At 41.8% G+C, this 18,899-nt stretch overlaps 2 protein-coding genes across 2 annotated transcripts; one reads left to right on the forward strand and one right to left on the reverse strand.

The window, feature by feature from the left end:
- The first annotated feature begins 106 nt into the window (after nt 1-106).
- On the forward strand, nt 107-7,309 carry LOC102714187 (auxilin-like protein 1). The gene is made up of 8 exons (XM_006654777.3): nt 107-657; nt 2,169-5,511; nt 5,614-5,689; nt 5,813-5,883; nt 5,973-6,038; nt 6,130-6,219; nt 6,330-6,506; nt 7,092-7,309. The coding sequence occupies exons 1-8, from the start codon at nt 221-223 to the stop codon at nt 7,125-7,127; spliced, it is 4,296 nt and encodes a 1,431-aa protein (XP_006654840.3). The 5' UTR covers nt 107-220; the 3' UTR covers nt 7,128-7,309.
- A 2,254-nt stretch (nt 7,310-9,563) lies between these two features.
- LOC102714462 (glucose-1-phosphate adenylyltransferase large subunit 3, chloroplastic/amyloplastic) lies at nt 9,564-14,886 on the reverse strand. The gene is made up of 16 exons (XM_006654778.3): nt 14,772-14,886; nt 13,134-13,359; nt 12,905-13,024; nt 12,315-12,485; nt 12,093-12,182; nt 11,904-11,990; nt 11,758-11,813; nt 11,561-11,654; nt 11,352-11,464; nt 11,215-11,287; nt 10,950-11,030; nt 10,666-10,752; nt 10,479-10,583; nt 10,280-10,386; nt 10,116-10,176; nt 9,564-10,029 (listed from the first exon to the last, which is right to left on the reverse strand). The coding sequence occupies exons 2-16, from the start codon at nt 13,344-13,346 to the stop codon at nt 9,928-9,930; spliced, it is 1,560 nt and encodes a 519-aa protein (XP_006654841.1). The 5' UTR covers nt 13,347-13,359; nt 14,772-14,886; the 3' UTR covers nt 9,564-9,927.
- Nucleotides 14,887-18,899: the final 4,013 nt, after the last annotated feature.

The raw sequence follows: 18,899 nt of genomic DNA on the forward strand, positions 1-18,899 counted from the left end.
CGGGACCCACAAAGCTGTAATTTTTAATTCCCCAAAACCACCGGAAAACACACACACACTCTCTCTCTCTCTCCACCACCACCTCCTCCGCCTCGCCGCCTCCTCTCCTCTTCCCTTCCCCCACAAACCCCTCTCCCTCTCTCTGCCGCCGAGGGGAGGAGCTAGCGTGCTGGGCGGCTGGCCGCTGCTGAGACCTTAGCCCGCGGCGGCGGCGGTGGATATGGATGTGCCGCGGAGGGAGCGGAGGCACCACCACCACCACCGGAAGGCGGCGGCTGTTCAGGCTCCGGTTGCTGCTGCGGCCGCCGCTGTGGGTGTGGGAGGGAATGGGGTGGCGGCGGCGGCGGCGAGGGCTGCGTACGGGGACGTGTTCGGGGGCCCGCCGCGGTTCGCCGCGCCGTTCGGGGGCGCGCCGGCGGACTACGCCGAGGTGTTCGGGGGCGTGGCCGCCACCTGCTCCATCCCGTTCCTCGACCTGCCCCCCGTGGCCGCCGACTATGGCTTCTTCGGCCGCGCCGGTGCCGGGGACTACGGGGAGATCTTCGGCCGCTTCGACTTCGGGGACTTCGCGGTGCCGTACGAGGAGCTGTTCGGCGAGGCGGAGGCGGTGGGGGAGAGGGAAGCGGAGGAGATTGCCTCGTCGAGCGGGAGCTCCAGGTTTGTGCCATTTCTTCCCCCACACTCGCTTCCCCATCTCCGCTTTGTTTCCATGGAGGAGTGTTTTTGTTATGTGATGCGTAAATATGTCGTTTTTACTCCGGGTAAGAACTGGCTTTCTTCCGTTTCGGAAATGGGATTTGAAAGATTGGCGAGATTTTCGATTTCGTTTCTCTCTGAAAATATCCATGCAGCATGTTAGTAAAATGGTCCGATAGTGTGATGGTGTGAAGGATCTGCAAACTTCTCTTGCCTCACATCCTTTTGCTCGTAAAGGTAGTTAATTTTTTTTTAAGAATATACTGTTAACTTTGCTCGCCAATCCTAGCTTTAGCGTTTGGAGAAGCTACTTAGGGAGCATTAAGCATTTCTCGAATTATCTTGGTATTCCTAATTCATAAAGGCGGCTCCTTTGAGGAGAAAGTACAGCCTTTTTACGTGTTTCCAGGGTTAGCGTGAAATGGTGGCAACAGGGATCGGTAGATTTGCCCTTTTAGTGTTTCTAGGGTAGACTATTTGAGGTCTATTTTGTTCAGAACCTGTTGTTTACAAGCTCCAATGTTTCATGTACATAAAACATTTTGGAACTAATATATCTGTCTTAGCTGGAAATCAATGATGTCATGTTGATGTTAAGTTATAATCTTCCAGTGGAGATTGTCAGGTAGTTTGGATACGTGAATCAGAAAACTGAACTTAAGGAGAGTAATATGCTTATTAGATCAGTCTAATAGAGATAATTGGAGGGTACACAAGGATCATTTTTGTTATGGAAGATTTTCTGAGTTGGATGGTTCAGTTTGGTGTCAGCAGATCACTGAAGCTTGGACAGACACAGCCACGTAGACTCAAAGATGGTACAAATTGGCAAGGTATCATCAGATGAGGAAAGTGGAACTCACATAAATCCATATGTGACGTTGCACATTCTTATGTGATTCATCTGATGATAATGATCTACTAGGATTGGCATTTCTTGATTGACGTTGCACATTCTCTTTGCTACTACTGAGATCAATGTTTCTTGTTACGTGGCCCATTTCTGTTGGCTGAGATTTTAGTGGTGTGGCCAATCATAGTGCCGGCACAAAATAAAATCATTTATCCCTCTGCATTCTTTGTACTCTTTGTAGACCCTTGACAATGGTGCAGTTGTCCGTAATTCTAGAGTTCTTTTTTGTTGTGGTGGCATCTTTCGGTAGATGAAAATGAAAAGGTATCTTATTTTTATAGCTATTTAATGGTATAGATGATGAAATTAAATACTACAAAGTTAAAAATCTACTTTAGAAAGGTGAGATGATAAACTTCTATATAGAAACATTTTGCGAAAAAACACACCGTTTAGCGGTTCAAGAAGCGTGTGCACAAAAGCTGAGGAATAATCTGGCTAAAAGAACACGGATTGTATTTTACCTGTCCATGCCTTTTCCTCTTTAACTTGCATTTATAGCTGATAAGTGCATAATATATGTCGCTTAATTAGTTATCACTTCTTTTGTGTTTAACAGTTCATCGGTGAAAAATGAATATAGCCAACCGGATGTGCAGTCATTTACGCTTCCTCAACATTTCAAGGAGCCTGAGCCTTCTGTAATTTCCTTACCTCCAGACAATCAGCGGTTTGTTATGTCATATAACAAGACTTCCCAGAGATCTGATGATCTAGTTGAGATGACTACCTGCATGGTCGATCCTTCACTGGATTATGTGGTTGATTCTGGTGAATTGCCTCAAGTCCCAGCAACTGATCATGTTTCAAGGATGGATGATGGTATAGAAGCTAACGGAGAAAAAAGTAAGAAGTCCACCCCAAGTTCTGCAAGTGTCAGTCTAAGTCTAAGGAGCTCTGAGAGTGATTTCACAGCTGATCAGAAGCAGCACATTCCAGCATGTCCACCTATTTCTGAAAATGTTTCTGTAAATGAGAATCACCAGAACTCCAATAGTATTTCAACACCCAGTAATGAAACACCTTCTCCTGATTATGCCTTTCTAAGGATATCTGATGCCAATGTGCAAACACAGACAGTCAAAGCGCCACCTCCTTTGAAACAACAATCTAAATTGCTTAAGAAGAGAGAGATTGCAGCAAAAGGAGATGTCTATCTTGAAAATCCGAGCTGCACTCCAGCCTCTTGTGCCCGTACCCCTTCAAGCACCAGCGCACCTCAGGCTGAAAGAAGAGATGATACCGATTCGTTCAATACTGAGGCCAACCCCAGTTCTGCTGCAGCTGCTATGAAGGAGGCAATGGAGTATGCAGAAGCTAGGTTAAGAGCTGCAAAAGAACTGTTGGAGAGAAAAGGGGACAGTTTTAAACTTCGTAGGAAACCAAGCCATCATAGAAGCACAAGATCTACAGAAATCAAGGTTCCTACAGAGTCAGACATATTCGATGAAAAGCTTGCAGTGAAGAAGTTAGCAAAAGAGGAAATTAACTCCGAGGATTCATTGTTGGACAAGAACCAAAAAGTGGACAAGAACCAAAAGGCTAGTGAAGTTATAATAGATCATTGTGATGAGAGTGGAAAATGGGCGCTTTCGCTGGATAAACCTCAGAATTTCACACAAAGCAACACCGTGCCCAATCAAACTTCCAGTAAATTAGGGAAGTTAGGCAACTGGACATCAGGTGATGAATTTTACGAGCTGACTGGAGAAGATCAGAAACAGAAAATGGATACAGCCATAGAGGAGGAAGATAAGTGTGAGACAACAAATTTTGTCACCAACCTCAGCAAGGAACAAAAGCACGAAGTTATCACAACAGACTCTGACTTGGAAAGGTATGAAAAACTGTGGGAGGTTAATGATGGCAGGGATGTAGGAGTGAAGCATGTAAATCCAAGAGAAGATAATACATCTCCAACAGAGCAATATGTGGTGTCTACAACTCTTGAAGCTTCTACAGAAAATGTAGGCTATGACAAGAATTGTAACTCTTCCGAGGGACCTGCAATTGTGGGAAATTCTAAAGAAGACCCTGATGATGAGGATGGGGTTGCTGAGCTTCCTTGTAAGAGTGGGATCTCTATTTCAGGGCTGAACTTGATGAAGGACATGCCCAGTTCATTCTCAGAGGCTTCTTCATCTGGAAAGCATGCCACTGATTTTGATAACAGCATTACGAAGGAAAGTTCAGTAGCTGGAACATCACAGGAACCTAAATGCACTAATGAGGAACTTGAGGCAGCATGCGATGTTGAGATGCAATGCACTACAGGGGGTAGTGAAAAACTACAAGAGGCTCCAGAAGTCATCAACATTGATAACTCACGGGCAAAACAAATTAAATCATTGATTCTAGAAGATCTTGAAGGGTCTTATGAAAGTCAGGCTTTCCCAAGGGACCTTGGTACTGCTGGGTCAGAAGCTGAAACTTATGGGAGGAGCCTTGGTACCACTGGGCTGAAAGCTGAAACTTATGGGAGGGATAAGTTCAGTTTTATTGAAGAATCATTTATGGACAATGCAAATGGGAACAGGACTGAATCACCCTTAGAAACTCCAATCTCTGAAGTAGAGAAAGTTGAAACTGAAGAGAGAGTTGATTCATGCGCACATTCTGAAGAGTCAATTGTGGATAGAGATGCTGAGTGTCCTAAAGAGGAAAGTGATATTACTTCACAAAACAATAATCTGCCAGACTATGAAGAATCATCCATGCTGAATGTATTTGAGGTGGCCAGCAAATTGATTAAAAGAGACCTAGATCAAGAAAAGCAAGATACATTACAACCTGATCAAGAAAAGCAAGAAACTGGAAAAGGAGAGCCTGATGCAAAAGAAAACCATTCAGAAACTAGAGACAAGACAGGTATTGAAGAAGTCTTGAGTCGCGGTAACCAGCAGGACCAGAAGGTGCCTGAAATGGAGAAGACGAAAGGACAAAGTAATGTAAATGCACAAGGTAATATAACTGTTGTTGAGTTAGACGGCGTAACCTGTTATGAAGATGAAGATGTTACCACTGCTGTGACCTCAAATTCAAAAGACCAAGCATCTTCATCTTCAGAAATGCGAACCGGCGGACATCACATGCCTCAAGATGCTGAACCTGCTATTTCTCAGGCATGTAATGGAAGTTTTCCTTGTCTTGAAAAGACTGAAAAAGTTTGCAAAGAAGCAGGGAGAGAATTACCAAGAGATAAGTCTTCAGCATTTGAAGAAGAGAAAGCTAGGACAAACAAAGTGGAAGGAAAATTCTCTAAAGGGATATCAAACGCTGAGTTGAAGCAGCAACAATCTCATTTGGAGAAGACTAGCAGTTTACCTAAATCTGCAGAAGGTAATATCCCATCTTCTGCTGATATATCAAGAAAAGAGGCACCTGGGATTCAAAGACCCAAAGAAAGGGGGAGTCTAAGAACAGAAAGGGAAAGAGAGAAGGACAAAGAGGCTTCTCGGAGACTGGAAGAAACAAAAGAAAGGGAAAAGAAATTTGAGAAAGAAAGGGAAATTGCTGAAGAGAGGGAAAGGAAAAAATTAGAAGAACAGGAAAGGGAGAGGGAACGGGAAAAGGATAGACTTGCTGTCGAAAGAGCTACAAGGGAAGCACATGAAAGGGCGTTTGCTGAGGCTCGCGAAAGGGCAGAAAAAATAGCATTGGAAAGGGTGACTGCAGCAAGGCAACGAGCTTCTGCTGAGGCCCGAGAAAAAGAAGAGAGAGCAAGTGCTGAAGCAGCCACTGAAAGGGCTGCTAGGATAAAAGCAGAACGTGCAGCAGTTGAGCGTGCAACCGCAGAAGCTCGGGAGAGGGCAATTGAAAAGGCTAAGGCTGAAAAGGCTGCTGCAGAGGCAAGAGAACGGAGAGAGCGGTACAGATCCTCTTTCAATAAGTCAACCACTCTGGTAGGTGATGTTTATTTGAATGACACATTAAGGATTCTGTTTAAGGATTTCACATAGTAATTTCTAATGTTTCCTTTAATAAAATCTTGGTTCTGGATGCAGGATACTCGACAGGACACACAGTTTCAGAGAGCTACTTCTAGTAACTTAATGAGAAACCAAGATTCATATAGCAAAGGTACTTATTCTTTCCATAACTACTTTGTAATTGTAATCTTAGTGTCATATTTTTCTCTCTGAAGATAAAATATATCATGTGAATTGGTGAGTAATAGAATTTTTTGCTCTTTGGTATTAACAGGCCTCGAGGTTGAATCAGCTTTAAGGCATAAGGCAAGATTAGAGAGGCATCAACGCACAGCTGAGCGTGTGGTAAGCCTGAGTTTCACCCCTTTTGTTTTACCCTGTTTAGTTGTCTGTTTCATAGCAGTACTCATAATGTAAATATTACCTGTTCTCAGACAAAAGCACTTGCTGAGAAGAACATGCGGGATCTGCTGGCCCAAAGAGAGCAAGCAGAGAAACATGTAAGATGTTTGAGCACAGACAAAATCTTGGCTCTCTTGCGCTTGCCTACAATTTCCTCATACTATCTGGTGTTTATTTTTCACGTTTCAGAGAATGTCTGAGTTCCTAGACCCTGAGATCAAGAGATGGTCAAATGGAAAGGAAGGAAATCTGCGAGCCTTGTTATCCACATTGCAATATGTAAGTATAAGTATCTTAAATCTTGCACAGCTGTAAAACCTTTCTGAGAGGTGAAACGACGAACAGACATATAATCATTTTTGAAATTTTCTCCCGTTTTCCCCTGGCAGATTCTTGGTGCTGACAGTGGTTGGCAGCCAGTACCACTTACAGAACTAATTACAGCTGCTGCTGTGAAGAAAGCATACAGGAAGGCAACCCTTTGTGTCCATCCAGATAAATTACAGCAAAGGGGTGCTACAATTAGGCAGAAATACATATGTGAGAAGGTTTTTGATCTTCTTAAGGTTTGTGCTCTGTCCACGCAATTTGTTGTGATTATTGGAATCCACTTTGGCTCATGTCTTTGCTTTTCCATTTCTGATTGCTTGTGTGCAAGCATTTTTTTCAACAACTGTGTTGCTCTAGGATCGTTCTGGTTTATCAATTCCCTGGGAACTTTTACTTCCTATTTACACTATTAATAAGATGTTTTAGGAACATATAATATTATAACCCTTCGCAAAAGCTAACTGACTTTGGGGCATGGAAATAGTTTAGCAAGCAAGCATGCCTGTGCAATTATCAAAGACAAAACTGTAAATCAACCCGAATTCTAGGATGAACTATGGCTTGATTCTTTCACCTTTGCTGTCTTGGAAGAAACTGTGTTCTGTTTTCTCTTTGCATTGTGGCAAACAAACTTGTAGAAGTAAAACGATGCTATAGCACTGTACTTCCAATGCAAAGGCAACCAAATCAACTCAAATTCATAAATGTGATTGGAACTCTGATGTACAGTTGCCCCTCGTTCTGCACCATGCATTTTATATGATAGTTTTAGCCTCTGTAATTCAAGCAACTTTTGCTTACTGGCTCCACTACCTTTGCAGGATGCCTGGAACAAATTCACTTCAGAGGAGCGCTAGGATGGAAGCTAAACGGCCGGTTTATTATTCGAGACAGGAAATTTCGTTAGTAGTTATATAGCCATATTGTTAGTTTGTTGATTCAATATTGGTGTAAATATGCAGTCCTAGGATATCATATGCTAGATGACGATGCTTTTCGCTCCTTGAATCCATTCAATAGAAGAGCTTCATGGTTGCTAGCCTCCTATCCAATTTATCATACTCCTGGGCGGTTTTGCCGGATGCATATATCTTCTGTGGTACCGTCCCTACAGTACTGCTCAAAGTGACAAGTGGGTTCTACAGAGTGTTGGGCTCACATGTCAGTCTGCAAGTCTGCAGTACGAAGGATCTCATTTCTGGTTTTGCCACTTCTTTTTTTCCCTTGTAGTATAATAAGGATGAGTACGGGTCATGTCATGTCGGATTGAATGGGTAGGTTGACGAAAAAAATGAGAGCCAGAGAGGATGGAAATTTTTTTATTAAATAATTTTTTTAGCAAGTAATTTTATTATTAAACCACCAGCGAATTTTTTAAAACCGAACTTTTTGACAACGTCAGTATTGGTGGCGTGGCAAGATAACGCTGCCATGTAGTTTGGTCAGTGTAGTATGGCGTGGTAAGTCAGTTTCGTCACGTCAATGTTGGTGGCATGGTCAAAAAAATTCATGCGGTGGAAATATTTTACCCCGTGGTTTAGTAATAAAATTATTTATTAAAAATGTTTAAAAAATTCGAGAGGAGGATAGTTTGGCTTTTTTTGTTGAAAAAGCTTAAAAGGCATTTGCAAATGAAAAATAATTTGTTAATAAAATTTTTATACATATGTGATTAAAAAACAAGACTGAGAAATAAACTTAGGTGAAAACCCTTAAAATTAACTATAAATTTAAAACCCTTAAATTAACTATAAATTTAAATTTAAGTTTAAAATTTTAAATTTAAGGTGTGACAGAGGAGGGCGTTGTGAGTGAGGTACTAAACAATAGTTAGATGCATGCAAACTTAAAAAATAAGGTCTACCATCAACGGAAATTTTAAACATTTTTAGTAAATAATTTTATTACTAAGCATGGAAGAAAAATATTTTTATCAGTATAAACTCTTTGGCTACGTCAGTGTTTATAATGTGACAAGACAACATTGTCATGCAAGTTGGTTGACGCGAGAGGCTTGTCACGTCACTGACACTGGTATTGCAGGATCATGCTAGTACCAATGGTGTGGCTAAAAAGTTTATACAGTGAAAAAAATTACTTCGTGGTTTAGTAATAAATTTATTTATTAGAAATGTTTAAAAAATAAAACATCCCATCAACGATAGGTCAATTCAATACGTACGAAGATGAATGTATGTTGAAACTATATTAATAAAATATATCTTGTGTCAACCGCCAAACAATTATATGTTCACCTATATGATTAGCTTTAGATGATTTAGCATATACATGTAGCTAGCAGTTGGCTCTACTAATAAACTTGCTTAATTCATGGCTTCGTTATGCACCAGCCCCACATGTAGGTGATAGTACAGTTAAGAGCAAGTTTAATAATATAGCTGACTATCAGCTATATACATGTCATGTCATCTAAATTTATGTATATAGGTAGAGCATATAATAGTTTTCTATTGACACAATAAACGATAATTATACTTTATTAATATATTTTCAACCATGCATTTATCTTCATACATATTGACCTAGTTGGCTATTGACTCAATCCCTCTTCTCTATCGGGACATTAAATCCTATGTGGTATTCTTATATGAGCACACTTACTTTTATTATACTTACTCTAATGGAAATGTCTAAAACCTATAATCAACTGGATCCGTAATTCTCTTAAACAAGTTTCTAAATCTATAGTTATGGGATAAATTATGAAATTTATTTTAGAAAATTTTTTAGTGGGCATTTTATGGATCGAGATGGGCTCCGATCAAGCCCAAACCGCAACGTGCTAGGCACAACATCGGCCTATTTGGATAAGACGTACCAGCCCATCCACTTGTGTGAGTGGGTTTAGGCCCATCAAAGCGAGGCCTATGTGGGCCTCGGGCTTTGGAATCACCGAATGCCTTGTGGGCCAGAAAAAAAATTGTAAGGATGTCATTATAATTTTGTAAAATTAGAGATATGTCATCCTGATCCTAACCCATGGTACGTTTGTAAATTTCAAAAAAGAGAGAGAGGGAGAGGAGAATTTCATGAACGGAAATCTTCCGGCGGTGGCTGCCGGAGATAGATCGCCGTCGCGTCACCGCGCACGGCCAGCCATTGGAACGCACTCGCGCGACTCGCGCCGGCAGATCACGCAACGCCCTACCGCGACGAACCATATCGCAGATGTCAGCGAGCGCACGGTTGCTCTGCGGTCTGCCGCCTGAGATCTGCAACTGATTGTTCATCCATGGATCAATGCGTCGAATCCGTAGCAGCGAAACAGAAAATGGAGACGATGGCACGCAGGGATTACGATACATTTTTTTCCAGTCTTTTGGGTTTATTTACACGAACATGGTGATGCACCAACGACCTCCAAATGCTGCTGCTGCTGCTTCACTCGGGCAGCTTATTAGTTATTACACACATTTAGCGAGCGAAGAACCGACGACCAAGTTGCTGCTGCTACTACTACACCATCTTTCTCGATCATCCAGCTCTCGTCAATCTTCCTGGGATCTTTCTTTCAGCTCTTCCTGATACCAAAATCAAGGAATTTGTACGTCCTACTCTTCCAGAAAAGATGCACTGCACTGCATTTGCTGGTTCAGATTCAGACTTCTGAAAGTTGTGGCTGCGTCGCGAGCTCTCCTATATGACCGTCCCGTCCTTGATGGTCGCGTTCTTCAGGATCACCACGATTCCCGACCTTATGTAGTACCCTTCCTCCGGCCGATCAGCTTCTTGGACACCCTATCACCAAACAGGGTTGCAGCGTTTCAGAATTTTGTATGAAACAAAGCCTGCAACTTTGCGACGGCTTTCGCTTGAGCGCTTACCTCGCTGTTTTTGATGACCACGTTCCTTCCAACCCGCGCGTTCATGTCGATAATGCAGTTGCTAAAATGATAGAACAGAACGGTTCAGATTGCGAGTGAAACATGATACTGCTTCTTATGTTTATTGCGCATTATAGTTCAGAGCCTTGAGGTCAGTATCTCACCTGATCTTTGTGTTTTCCCCTACACCAATGGGGACCTTGCCTTCTGAAAGTAGTCTTGATATTTCATCTTCAGTTTCATACAGATCCGCACCCATCATCATGGTATTCTGCAAGTGTTGTTTGCAAATCCCAGTGTTGTTCAATTATGCTATAGAGGCATAATCATGGATTCAGTTTGGCCATTGGTGGGAGAGAGTACCTTGAGCTCACATCCAGAATTTAGGCGTGAGCGAACACCAACTATTGAATGCTCGATCGTACATTCACGCAAGAAACAACCATGGGAAATGATTGCATCTTTGATCTGCACACATGGATTCATTAATCATATATGAAAAGCTCGTATCAAAGTTTGAAAAAGAAAGTTCATTCCATGTGGTCCGTACCCTGCATTTATCTGACTTTGTCGGTGGTAAGTATCGAGGTGAAGTGAAGAAGGGAGTTTTTGGATCATAAAACTCAAACTTGGGAGGCTGAAATGGAGGAACTTGTGAGGAAAGAGAGAATTAAAATATTAAATCTGTTGAAAAGTCTGAACTATGCTTAACATTTGTACATATTTTTAAATGGATTATTCAGATGTGTTAAAATCCAACTATCTGTACAGTTTTAGAGCACTAAAATTGGAAGCAACCAAAAAATGAAGAGAAAAATAAATAATATATATTACCTGCTCGCAGAGGGCCATGTTTGCATCAAAGAACGATCTGATTGTTCCTATGTCTTCCCAGTAGTCAGCGAAGACATATGCCTAACAACAATAAAGGCAGATGGATGTTCAGTTCACGCCACAAGGCAGACATGATTGTACAGACTGCATTTGATGCATGTAGGCAGTACAGACTGAAAATGGACTATTACCAAATTTGAATATGAAGCATGATTTCCTGAACAATGAAAGAAATTCAACTTGGGCAGAAGCTTTAAAAATTTACCTGTACGTTGTGCTCATGTAAAGCTCTTGGTAGGATTTCAGACCCAAAGTCATGTAGTTCCGAATATCTTGACCTAAAATGGCACTGTTAGAATACAATTCTACAGGAGAGCTATATTACTGCAATAAGATTCTTACTTTAGAAGGTTTAAAAGAACTTCTCTTTTGAAGACATAAACTCCCATTGAAGCAATGTAGGGATATTTTGTTGGGTCGTCTATGGCAAAGTTGAGAAAGCTGGTATCCACTTTCTGCAATTATCAATGGCGTATACTTCAGATACTGTAATTTGTTTCATATCCAGAAAGTTCGACAAATAGATAGTTTGGGATAAGCTTGATTCTAACCATTGCTTCCAAGTCAGCACCCTTGGGTTTTTCAGAAAATTGAATTACACGTCCTGAACTGTCGAACTTCACTAGTCCATAGTCAGATGCTCGACTTCCATAACAAAGGAAACCAAATCAGGACGCACTGTAATTTCTGAGGGCAAATGCTGATAAAACTAGCTAAGTTTTCGAATATTGTAGTACAATTGGTATACCTCTCTCCAACAGGTGCGCATGACAAAGTAATATCAGCATTGTCGTCAACATGTTTCTGCAAATGGTGAATGTTTTATATAGGAGGGTCAGCTGGTCCAAAAGAAAAGCATGTGTAGAAGTACAGAAAAATGAGACCAGAAGAAACCTGCACGAGCTCCATGTAGTCCATACGATAAAGTTGATCTCCTGACAAGATTAAAATGTGTTCGATGGCTTTATGCTTGTAATAGTCCTGAACAGATACATTACATACAACATAGTGAGTATTGCTTCATCAATCCAAACGATGAGGTATGAGCTGTAGATGTATTGCGTGCTTCTAAATAATAGTTACCTCAAGTACCCAGATAAATTTTCTAACTGCATCTGCTGTACCCTGGAACCAACCAGCAGCCTCCCCAGGCATTTGTGTAGCAGCTAATACCTATCAGTTGGCAAAAATCATCTCAGTTAATGTGAGCTGTAATTGTTTCTTTACCAAGTCAACAATTACGTTAACCAATGGGAATAAGCATCACAAGCTCTTGACTGAAGTATATAAGTCAAGGTGAATTACCTCAACAGATCCATCAGTAAAGTTGATTCCACCACCAAGGTATGTACGGTGAATGTGACGATTAAGAGATGCTGAGTTGAATTGAGTCATTATGAATATCTTGTTTATGCCACTGTTGAAACAGTTGCTCATGGGGATATCGATAAGCCTATAGCACCCTCCAATAGGAACCTATGTAATGCAACAAAAGGAAAGAAACAAAGATTAGGCTGGGAATTTCAAGATGACTGAACAAGCCACATGATAGTATTTGATAGCCTTGAGCTTGAAATCATGTTGGGTTGTTGGCTAAAGTGGAGCCGTGGAGGGCACCAGAGGGACCAGCTACCAAAATCATTGGTCCATGGCTACTAATAATTATTTATACACAATGCACAAAGATGCTATTGAATGATCTAGACTTTTAACTGGTGTCATGCATATCAATTGCCTTGCCATGTGAAGACAACAACTGCAAACAAGTAGAGATTTCTGATGTCGACTTGTCAAACTTAAAGCAGACAAATCAATTGAGCATTCTTTGCGAATGAAACCCTTTTCTCACAAAATTCTACCAACTTGAAACTTAATAAATCTCAGAATAATCTTACAGCAGGTGTGGCCCTTGTGCTTGTGAGAGGGAAAAGTTGAGTCCCAGTGCCACCACCCAATATGACAGCAGCAACCTCATTTGGATCCGCATAGTTCCTCCGGAATGATGTTCGGACATGCTGCAATTTTTTTTGTACAGAGTTTAGATTTTCTAACATCTACTATCATTGGAGAGCAAAAAGGACAGTGAGAAAACACCAATTTGAAAACTGACGGTATGAAACTTACAAGAGTGTCTGGGCCAGCATCTGAGGTGAGCACACATTGTGCACTGTTTCTCGTGCCCCTAGCACCAAAACACATTCTCCTCACTGCTCTATCATGCTTGATGCTAATACTGTCCCCGATCTTCAATCTGTCACTCCCTGGGCCCTCACCACCTCTCCTTATTGGGCTCACACATGCTTTGCCCTCTAAGGGAAACACACTGCTGAACTGCATCGTTGAAATTTACCTGCAAGGTAATAAAGTCAATAGCCTTACCAATTAATTCTCTTGGATATTTCTTCACTGTGCTATTTTCTAGCACCACAAGGCAGATACAGGCCACATAAACTATATTAGAGCAAGGCCAGTCTTTCTTTGGTCTAAGCTTCTGAAAAAGGAACTACAACATCAAGCAAAAAAAAGAACTTTCTTTTTTCACGGTTCACGATTATTTAGAAGGGATCAGAACAAAGATCACGGAATAAAGGGCAGGGTAGGGGCCCTTGACGCATACACCACCGAGATTTTGAAAGCTAAGGAACGAAGTACTACGCATCAACCGAGAAAGCTATAGAAACGACCTTATGCCGTGTTATGCGATTCACAAGATCTAAAGGATTGGAATCCCAGTTCTAAAAATCTGAACTGAAGACGACGCAAAGTAGAATAAGAAAGCTTTATAAGCGAACTACACCTGAATAGAGTGAGTGATAACAAGTTGGTAGAAATAGCCGCAAAGTCGAACGGCTGTGCCTCCAAACAGAAGCTTCAGAAAAGTTATCTTTATTTAGTCTTCAGAAGACAATTTTTGTCTTGTCACGGACTCACGGAGAGAGAGCAAACCACTAACATGTCACGGACTCACGGAGAGAGAGCAAACCACTAACATATGCACAGGTGGATTTCACAGCCAAATGGATTTGGGTGGCTTTACATCCAAATGGGAACGGAAGCTTCTCACAGCGTAAGAAAGCTGTAATTTTTGGATTATTCTAAGTACAGAAATGATGAAACGAAAGTGGTCAGAAGCCAAATGTGTATTGAAGTGCACAGGATCCAAGAACGGTCCTTTATTGTTGGAAAATGAAAACAAATGGGAGAAATCACCTCAATCCACCGCAAAATTCAACAGGCTCGATACAGCCATAGGTGCAGAAAGAGCACCCAGAACCAAATCGCGTCCAGATAAATAAATTGTTGGGACAAATTCAGTTCAGGCAAATTTATCTGCATGCCATGAGAATCGAGAAATTAAGAACCGCCCTCCCTCTCCGTCCCGAAAATTACTGTCAGAACAACATTTCCTCCCCTGATCCCTTTGTCACCAGCGTCATCCGCCCGGGCGACCGTCAGAGACCTGCTGCCATCGCCGCCGGCAGCAAATTTTCTACACCGATGAAACCACAAAGGCGAGCATTTCTTGATACATGCATCAAAGACAAAGCATTTCGCCGCCCATTTTCAAGAACAGGCACCACGCAAAGTCCTATAGCCGAGAAGGCGAGAACGCCCCGCCACCTTTCCACACCACAATCATCAAACAACGCACAGCATCCACAGAGACACAGAGAGGGAGAGAGAGAGAGAGAGAGAGAGAGAGAGAGAGAGAGAGAGAGAGAGAGAGAGAGAGAGAGAGATTCTGAAACGTCGAAATGTTACCTAGGGGAATGGCCGGATCGATGGACGAGCAAGAAGAGATCAAAGAAAAGAAAGTCCGGGCCTTTGGGGAGGGAGGGAGGAGGAGGTGGCCGGCGCGATGGTGTTAGTATGGGGAGGGTGGTGATGTGGAGGAGCTTCCCCTTATAAAGCGGGTGGGCGTTGGATTGGAGTGAAGGCCGTGGCCGTGAAGGCGAGCGAACGAGCGGTGCCGGTGCGAGAGCGAGAGGGGGGAAGGGAACAGGCTAGCGAGGCTGGCGTGAAGGTGGCAGGCGCTGCGTTTTGGCGTCGTCTCGCGTTTCGGCATCCCCCATGTGTAACTCCTCTCCCCACCGTCCCCTTCGCTTTCACGTTTTTCTCCTCCCCATCCACCGCTCGCCATGCCTCCCGGCGCGGCCCCGATGCCATCTCGCCTCCCATCATATACCATCACCCGCTCCGGCGATTGTTTCTGTACGCATCACATCACGTTCTTTTTCTCTTTGTCGATTGCCCACTCAAATACACAGCCGACTGAATCAGTCCGAATTTTTTTGTTCTGTACTGTACAGTAGTATTTACATTCGAGTTATTACTGAGTAAAGCGTCACCTTTCACGGCGAGACCAATCAGGACTCTCAGTACACTGGCCCATCAAGCTTCTCACCAAGAACGAAGCCAACGTTCGTCGTCTTGTCGACGGCAGCGAGCGGGTGGGTGGGTGGGTGACTGACACATGACGGGCGGAAGAACCAACGGTGGAAAAATCGCGCGGCTCGGCAAGGGGGTACAGCACGGCGCGCCTGCTGTTCGCCGGGGCCCGGTGGCGAGGACGGACGGAGGGAGGGCGCCCGTCTGGTCTCGCCACGCGCGGGCCCTCGTGGCGAACGGCGAGCAGCGGGCGATCCAGCCGCTTGTCCTCACGCGCCGCGCGCCCACCTCGGATCGTACTGCCCCTTGGCCCTTGCCCGCCTCCGCCACAGGCCCACAGCCTTCCTGCTACCTACACACGTGCCTCCTGGTACTACTGGTAACAAACACCCCAGCTCTTGGATCCTCTTCCTCCCCGGATCCATGGAGTCATTTGTTGCACTCTTTAGCTAGCAGAGCTCACGTTTTCGATGGAAACCATCAGATTTGAGGTTTCGATGAGGATGAAGGGAGATTCCGAGTGAAATTGCGAGATCTTAAGAACTTTAATATAAAACAGGGACCTAAATTTAATCCAAGGACGATTGTTTGTATTTTTTATAAAAGAATTAAGCAGTATATTTACAAACAAAAATAATATATATATATAGAGTGATATATAAGCTAAGATGGTAAAAATAACTTAGGTGAAAAACTCTAAAATTAACTCTAAATTTAAGGTTAATAAATTTAAATTTTTTATTTATAAATATAAATGGAAGCGAAAAGATGTGACAGGTTTTGACAGAAAATATTATGCAGTTGGTGGTTACAGCTTCTTCGGAACTAATGAATTTTTTTAAGGACATTCACCAAAAACGAATTGATACTTCTGTAATCCTGTAAAATGTCTTCAGATCTAGTAGATCCTTTTGACACTTTTGAGCACGGATTAATTAATCTGGAGTCTTTGATTACTTAAATGCGATATGTCTCCGCGCAAGCCAACCAAGCGTCAATGTCAACGCTTAGAGAGTATAGATGAAAGTGTTCTGCCTCTTCCTTTTTCCCATTTTCATACTTGGAACCTGTAATGAAGACCGAAGAAATCATGAACTTCAATTGCAGTGCATGCATGGATTATGAATGCGTGTATGCATCATAAAAAAAGGTGGTTTTTTATTCTCTTTCGGACTCAAGAGCAAGACGAAGATGGACATACATACGTACGTACGTGTGTGTGTATATATATATATATATATATATATATATATATATATATATATATATATATATATATATATATATAAACAGCAAGACTTTTAACCAGGAAGTCAAGTATACGTAAGAGATGAGATTAGAGTCGACGTGTAACCATATCACATGGTGTCGATTGCCTGGACCTAATCTCTGACAGAGAGAGGTCGATCGATCCACACGTACGGTTCTTTTCTCATCTGAGGCAATTTAATTTTTTAGTTCGCCTAACATGCCTATAAAATTCATCAAGCTATACAGAAGCACTATACTTAGGTACCGACGTGTTTGCGTTCTTGTTTAATCTGCCGTCCATTAATTGGAGGTTGGCTTAATTTTCATCAGCCCTAGTACGAGAAGGCGAGACGAGCTCAGTTACTTGTAGATACAGTAGATTCAGGACCATACTCTGAACCATCACACCTCACTGGTTGCAACTCTGAAAACGATGGCAATTTGCAGGGAAACACGAGAGAAGTCGCGCATATATGGATGCAGAGGCAGAGAGGAATCGCTGTCGATCGAGGCGCCGATCGGCCGTGATTCCTTTTCACCTGTCGCCTTTGCACCGTCGACAACATGTATCACCCTTGGTTAATAAAACAAAAATAAATTATGAATAATTTTTTATATGTGTAAATGCTAAAAAATATTTTTTTCCTTATGCTTATGCTTATAAGCTAAAATTTAAATTTTTTAACTTAAATTTAAATTTTTGACATTTTAACTATAGTTTATTTTTCATGCTTAGCTTTTAAATCGCCGAGACCGAGAACATATACGTAAAAGTTTTGTCGTTTACCCCCATGATATCTGTAACAATCCCACATTTACTAAGGGCTCTTCGCAATGCACTGTTGAATATTGACTTCGCACGCTCTCCGAACTACTAAATGATATATTTTTTGCTAAAAAAGTTTATATGAAAATTGTTTTAGAAATCATATTAATCCATTTTTCAAGTTTACAATAACTAATACTTAACTAATCACATGCTAATGGTTATTCTTGTTTTGCGTATGCTGATTGGACTGTTTTGAACTCCTTCATGCGAACGAGCCCTAAGAGCAATGTTTAGCTAGCTTAGCTAGGCAAGATGGAAGCTGCGAGAGTCCCAGCTGGTGTGCGCAGCCTGCAGGTGCACATGATCGCTGCAAGTTTGCATGGTGCACATTGTGACACGGCACAGTCTTGTACTGTATGTAGCTCTCGGTAGAAAAATTGGCTGGTTGGATGACCCTGCAAACCGTAAGAGCACAAACATCAGATGGAATCATGGAAAAAACAAACAACAAACCGATCGAGTCGTGACTCATCCTGACTCATGAGGCAATGGCATCCATGCATGGGCTGCGTGCGTGTAAGAACATAGCTGTCCTCGGGCTGCGAGCATGACTAGAAGAAGACTATAAAATTGTAGAGCGATGGACCGAATACAACAAATGAGTCCAGACTATATTCTGTCAGCAACGAGCTAAATGAAAAGCTCCACGTAATACTAGGAACTGTGCTAGGAAGCATCGGTCGTTCGCCGCCGTCATTGACCCGTACTCATCTCTTGATCTAGATTGCATTTTTTTCTTTACAGATTGAGGGATGGATGATTGTTTCGTCCTAATAGTGAAACAGTATATTTGCATGATTTATAAATAAAAATTCTATATATGTGTTATTGGTGAGATAAATTGCATGTCTAGAAAATAAACTTCGATAAAAAAATAAAATCAACTCAAAATTTAATGTTAAAAATTCAAAAAAAAGACTATGGATGGTTATTATTTTTTTCTTAATTTTTATGCATACCCTTCTCGAACTACTAAATAATGTATTTTTAAATCTTTCTATATAAAAATTAATTATCTTATATTCATGCAGTAGATTTTTATAACTTTATTGTTTATATTATTAAATTACTACAAAAAATTACATAATATTTTATCTTCCATCAACAGAAGAACACAATCTAGACTGCCTGCCAACGTGTCCAGTTTGGGAATGGACCAGCTAGTGAAACTGATAAAGTTCTCAAGTATCCAGATCCTACGCAGGCAAGTCACCGGGAACAAATTATCACGTACGTTTTCTTGCTGTTAGCACTATTAGCCTCATCATTTGGCTTAGGCAGGCATAACTTTTCCTCAGTTCTTTAAAGGCAAATTCTGGAAAAAAAGGATAAAATAATCTTTAAGAAAATTGAATTTTCTGCTGATGTTTATAAGCTTAAGAGTAAATATGTAGCGATCTCGAATCACCGATCTAGCGAAG

Source organism: Oryza brachyantha, chromosome 5 (genome assembly GCF_000231095.2).
Source record: "Oryza brachyantha chromosome 5, ObraRS2, whole genome shotgun sequence".
NCBI lineage: Eukaryota > Viridiplantae > Streptophyta > Magnoliopsida > Poales > Poaceae > Oryza > Oryza brachyantha.

Excerpts from the sequence above, each read along its gene's own strand:
- LOC102714462 (XM_006654778.3), bottom strand. The coding sequence starts at position 13,346 with ATGCAGTTCAGCAGTGTGTTTCCCTTAGAGGGCAAAGCATGTGTGAGC. Across the intron at positions 12,486-12,904 it reads GCACAAGGGCCACACCTGCT|GTTCCTATTGGAGGGTGCTA; the intron begins GTAAGATTATTC and ends TGCATTACATAG. Across the intron at positions 10,387-10,478 it reads ATTCTGGATGTGAGCTCAAG|AATACCATGATGATGGGTGC; the intron begins GTACTCTCTCCC and ends CAACACTTGCAG.
- LOC102714187 (XM_006654777.3), top strand. The coding sequence starts at position 221 with ATGGATGTGCCGCGGAGGGAGCGGAGGCACCACCACCACCACCGGAAG. Across the intron at positions 658-2,168 it reads TCGTCGAGCGGGAGCTCCAG|TTCATCGGTGAAAAATGAAT; the intron begins GTTTGTGCCATT and ends TGTGTTTAACAG. Across the intron at positions 6,039-6,129 it reads GAGAGCAAGCAGAGAAACAT|AGAATGTCTGAGTTCCTAGA; the intron begins GTAAGATGTTTG and ends TTCACGTTTCAG.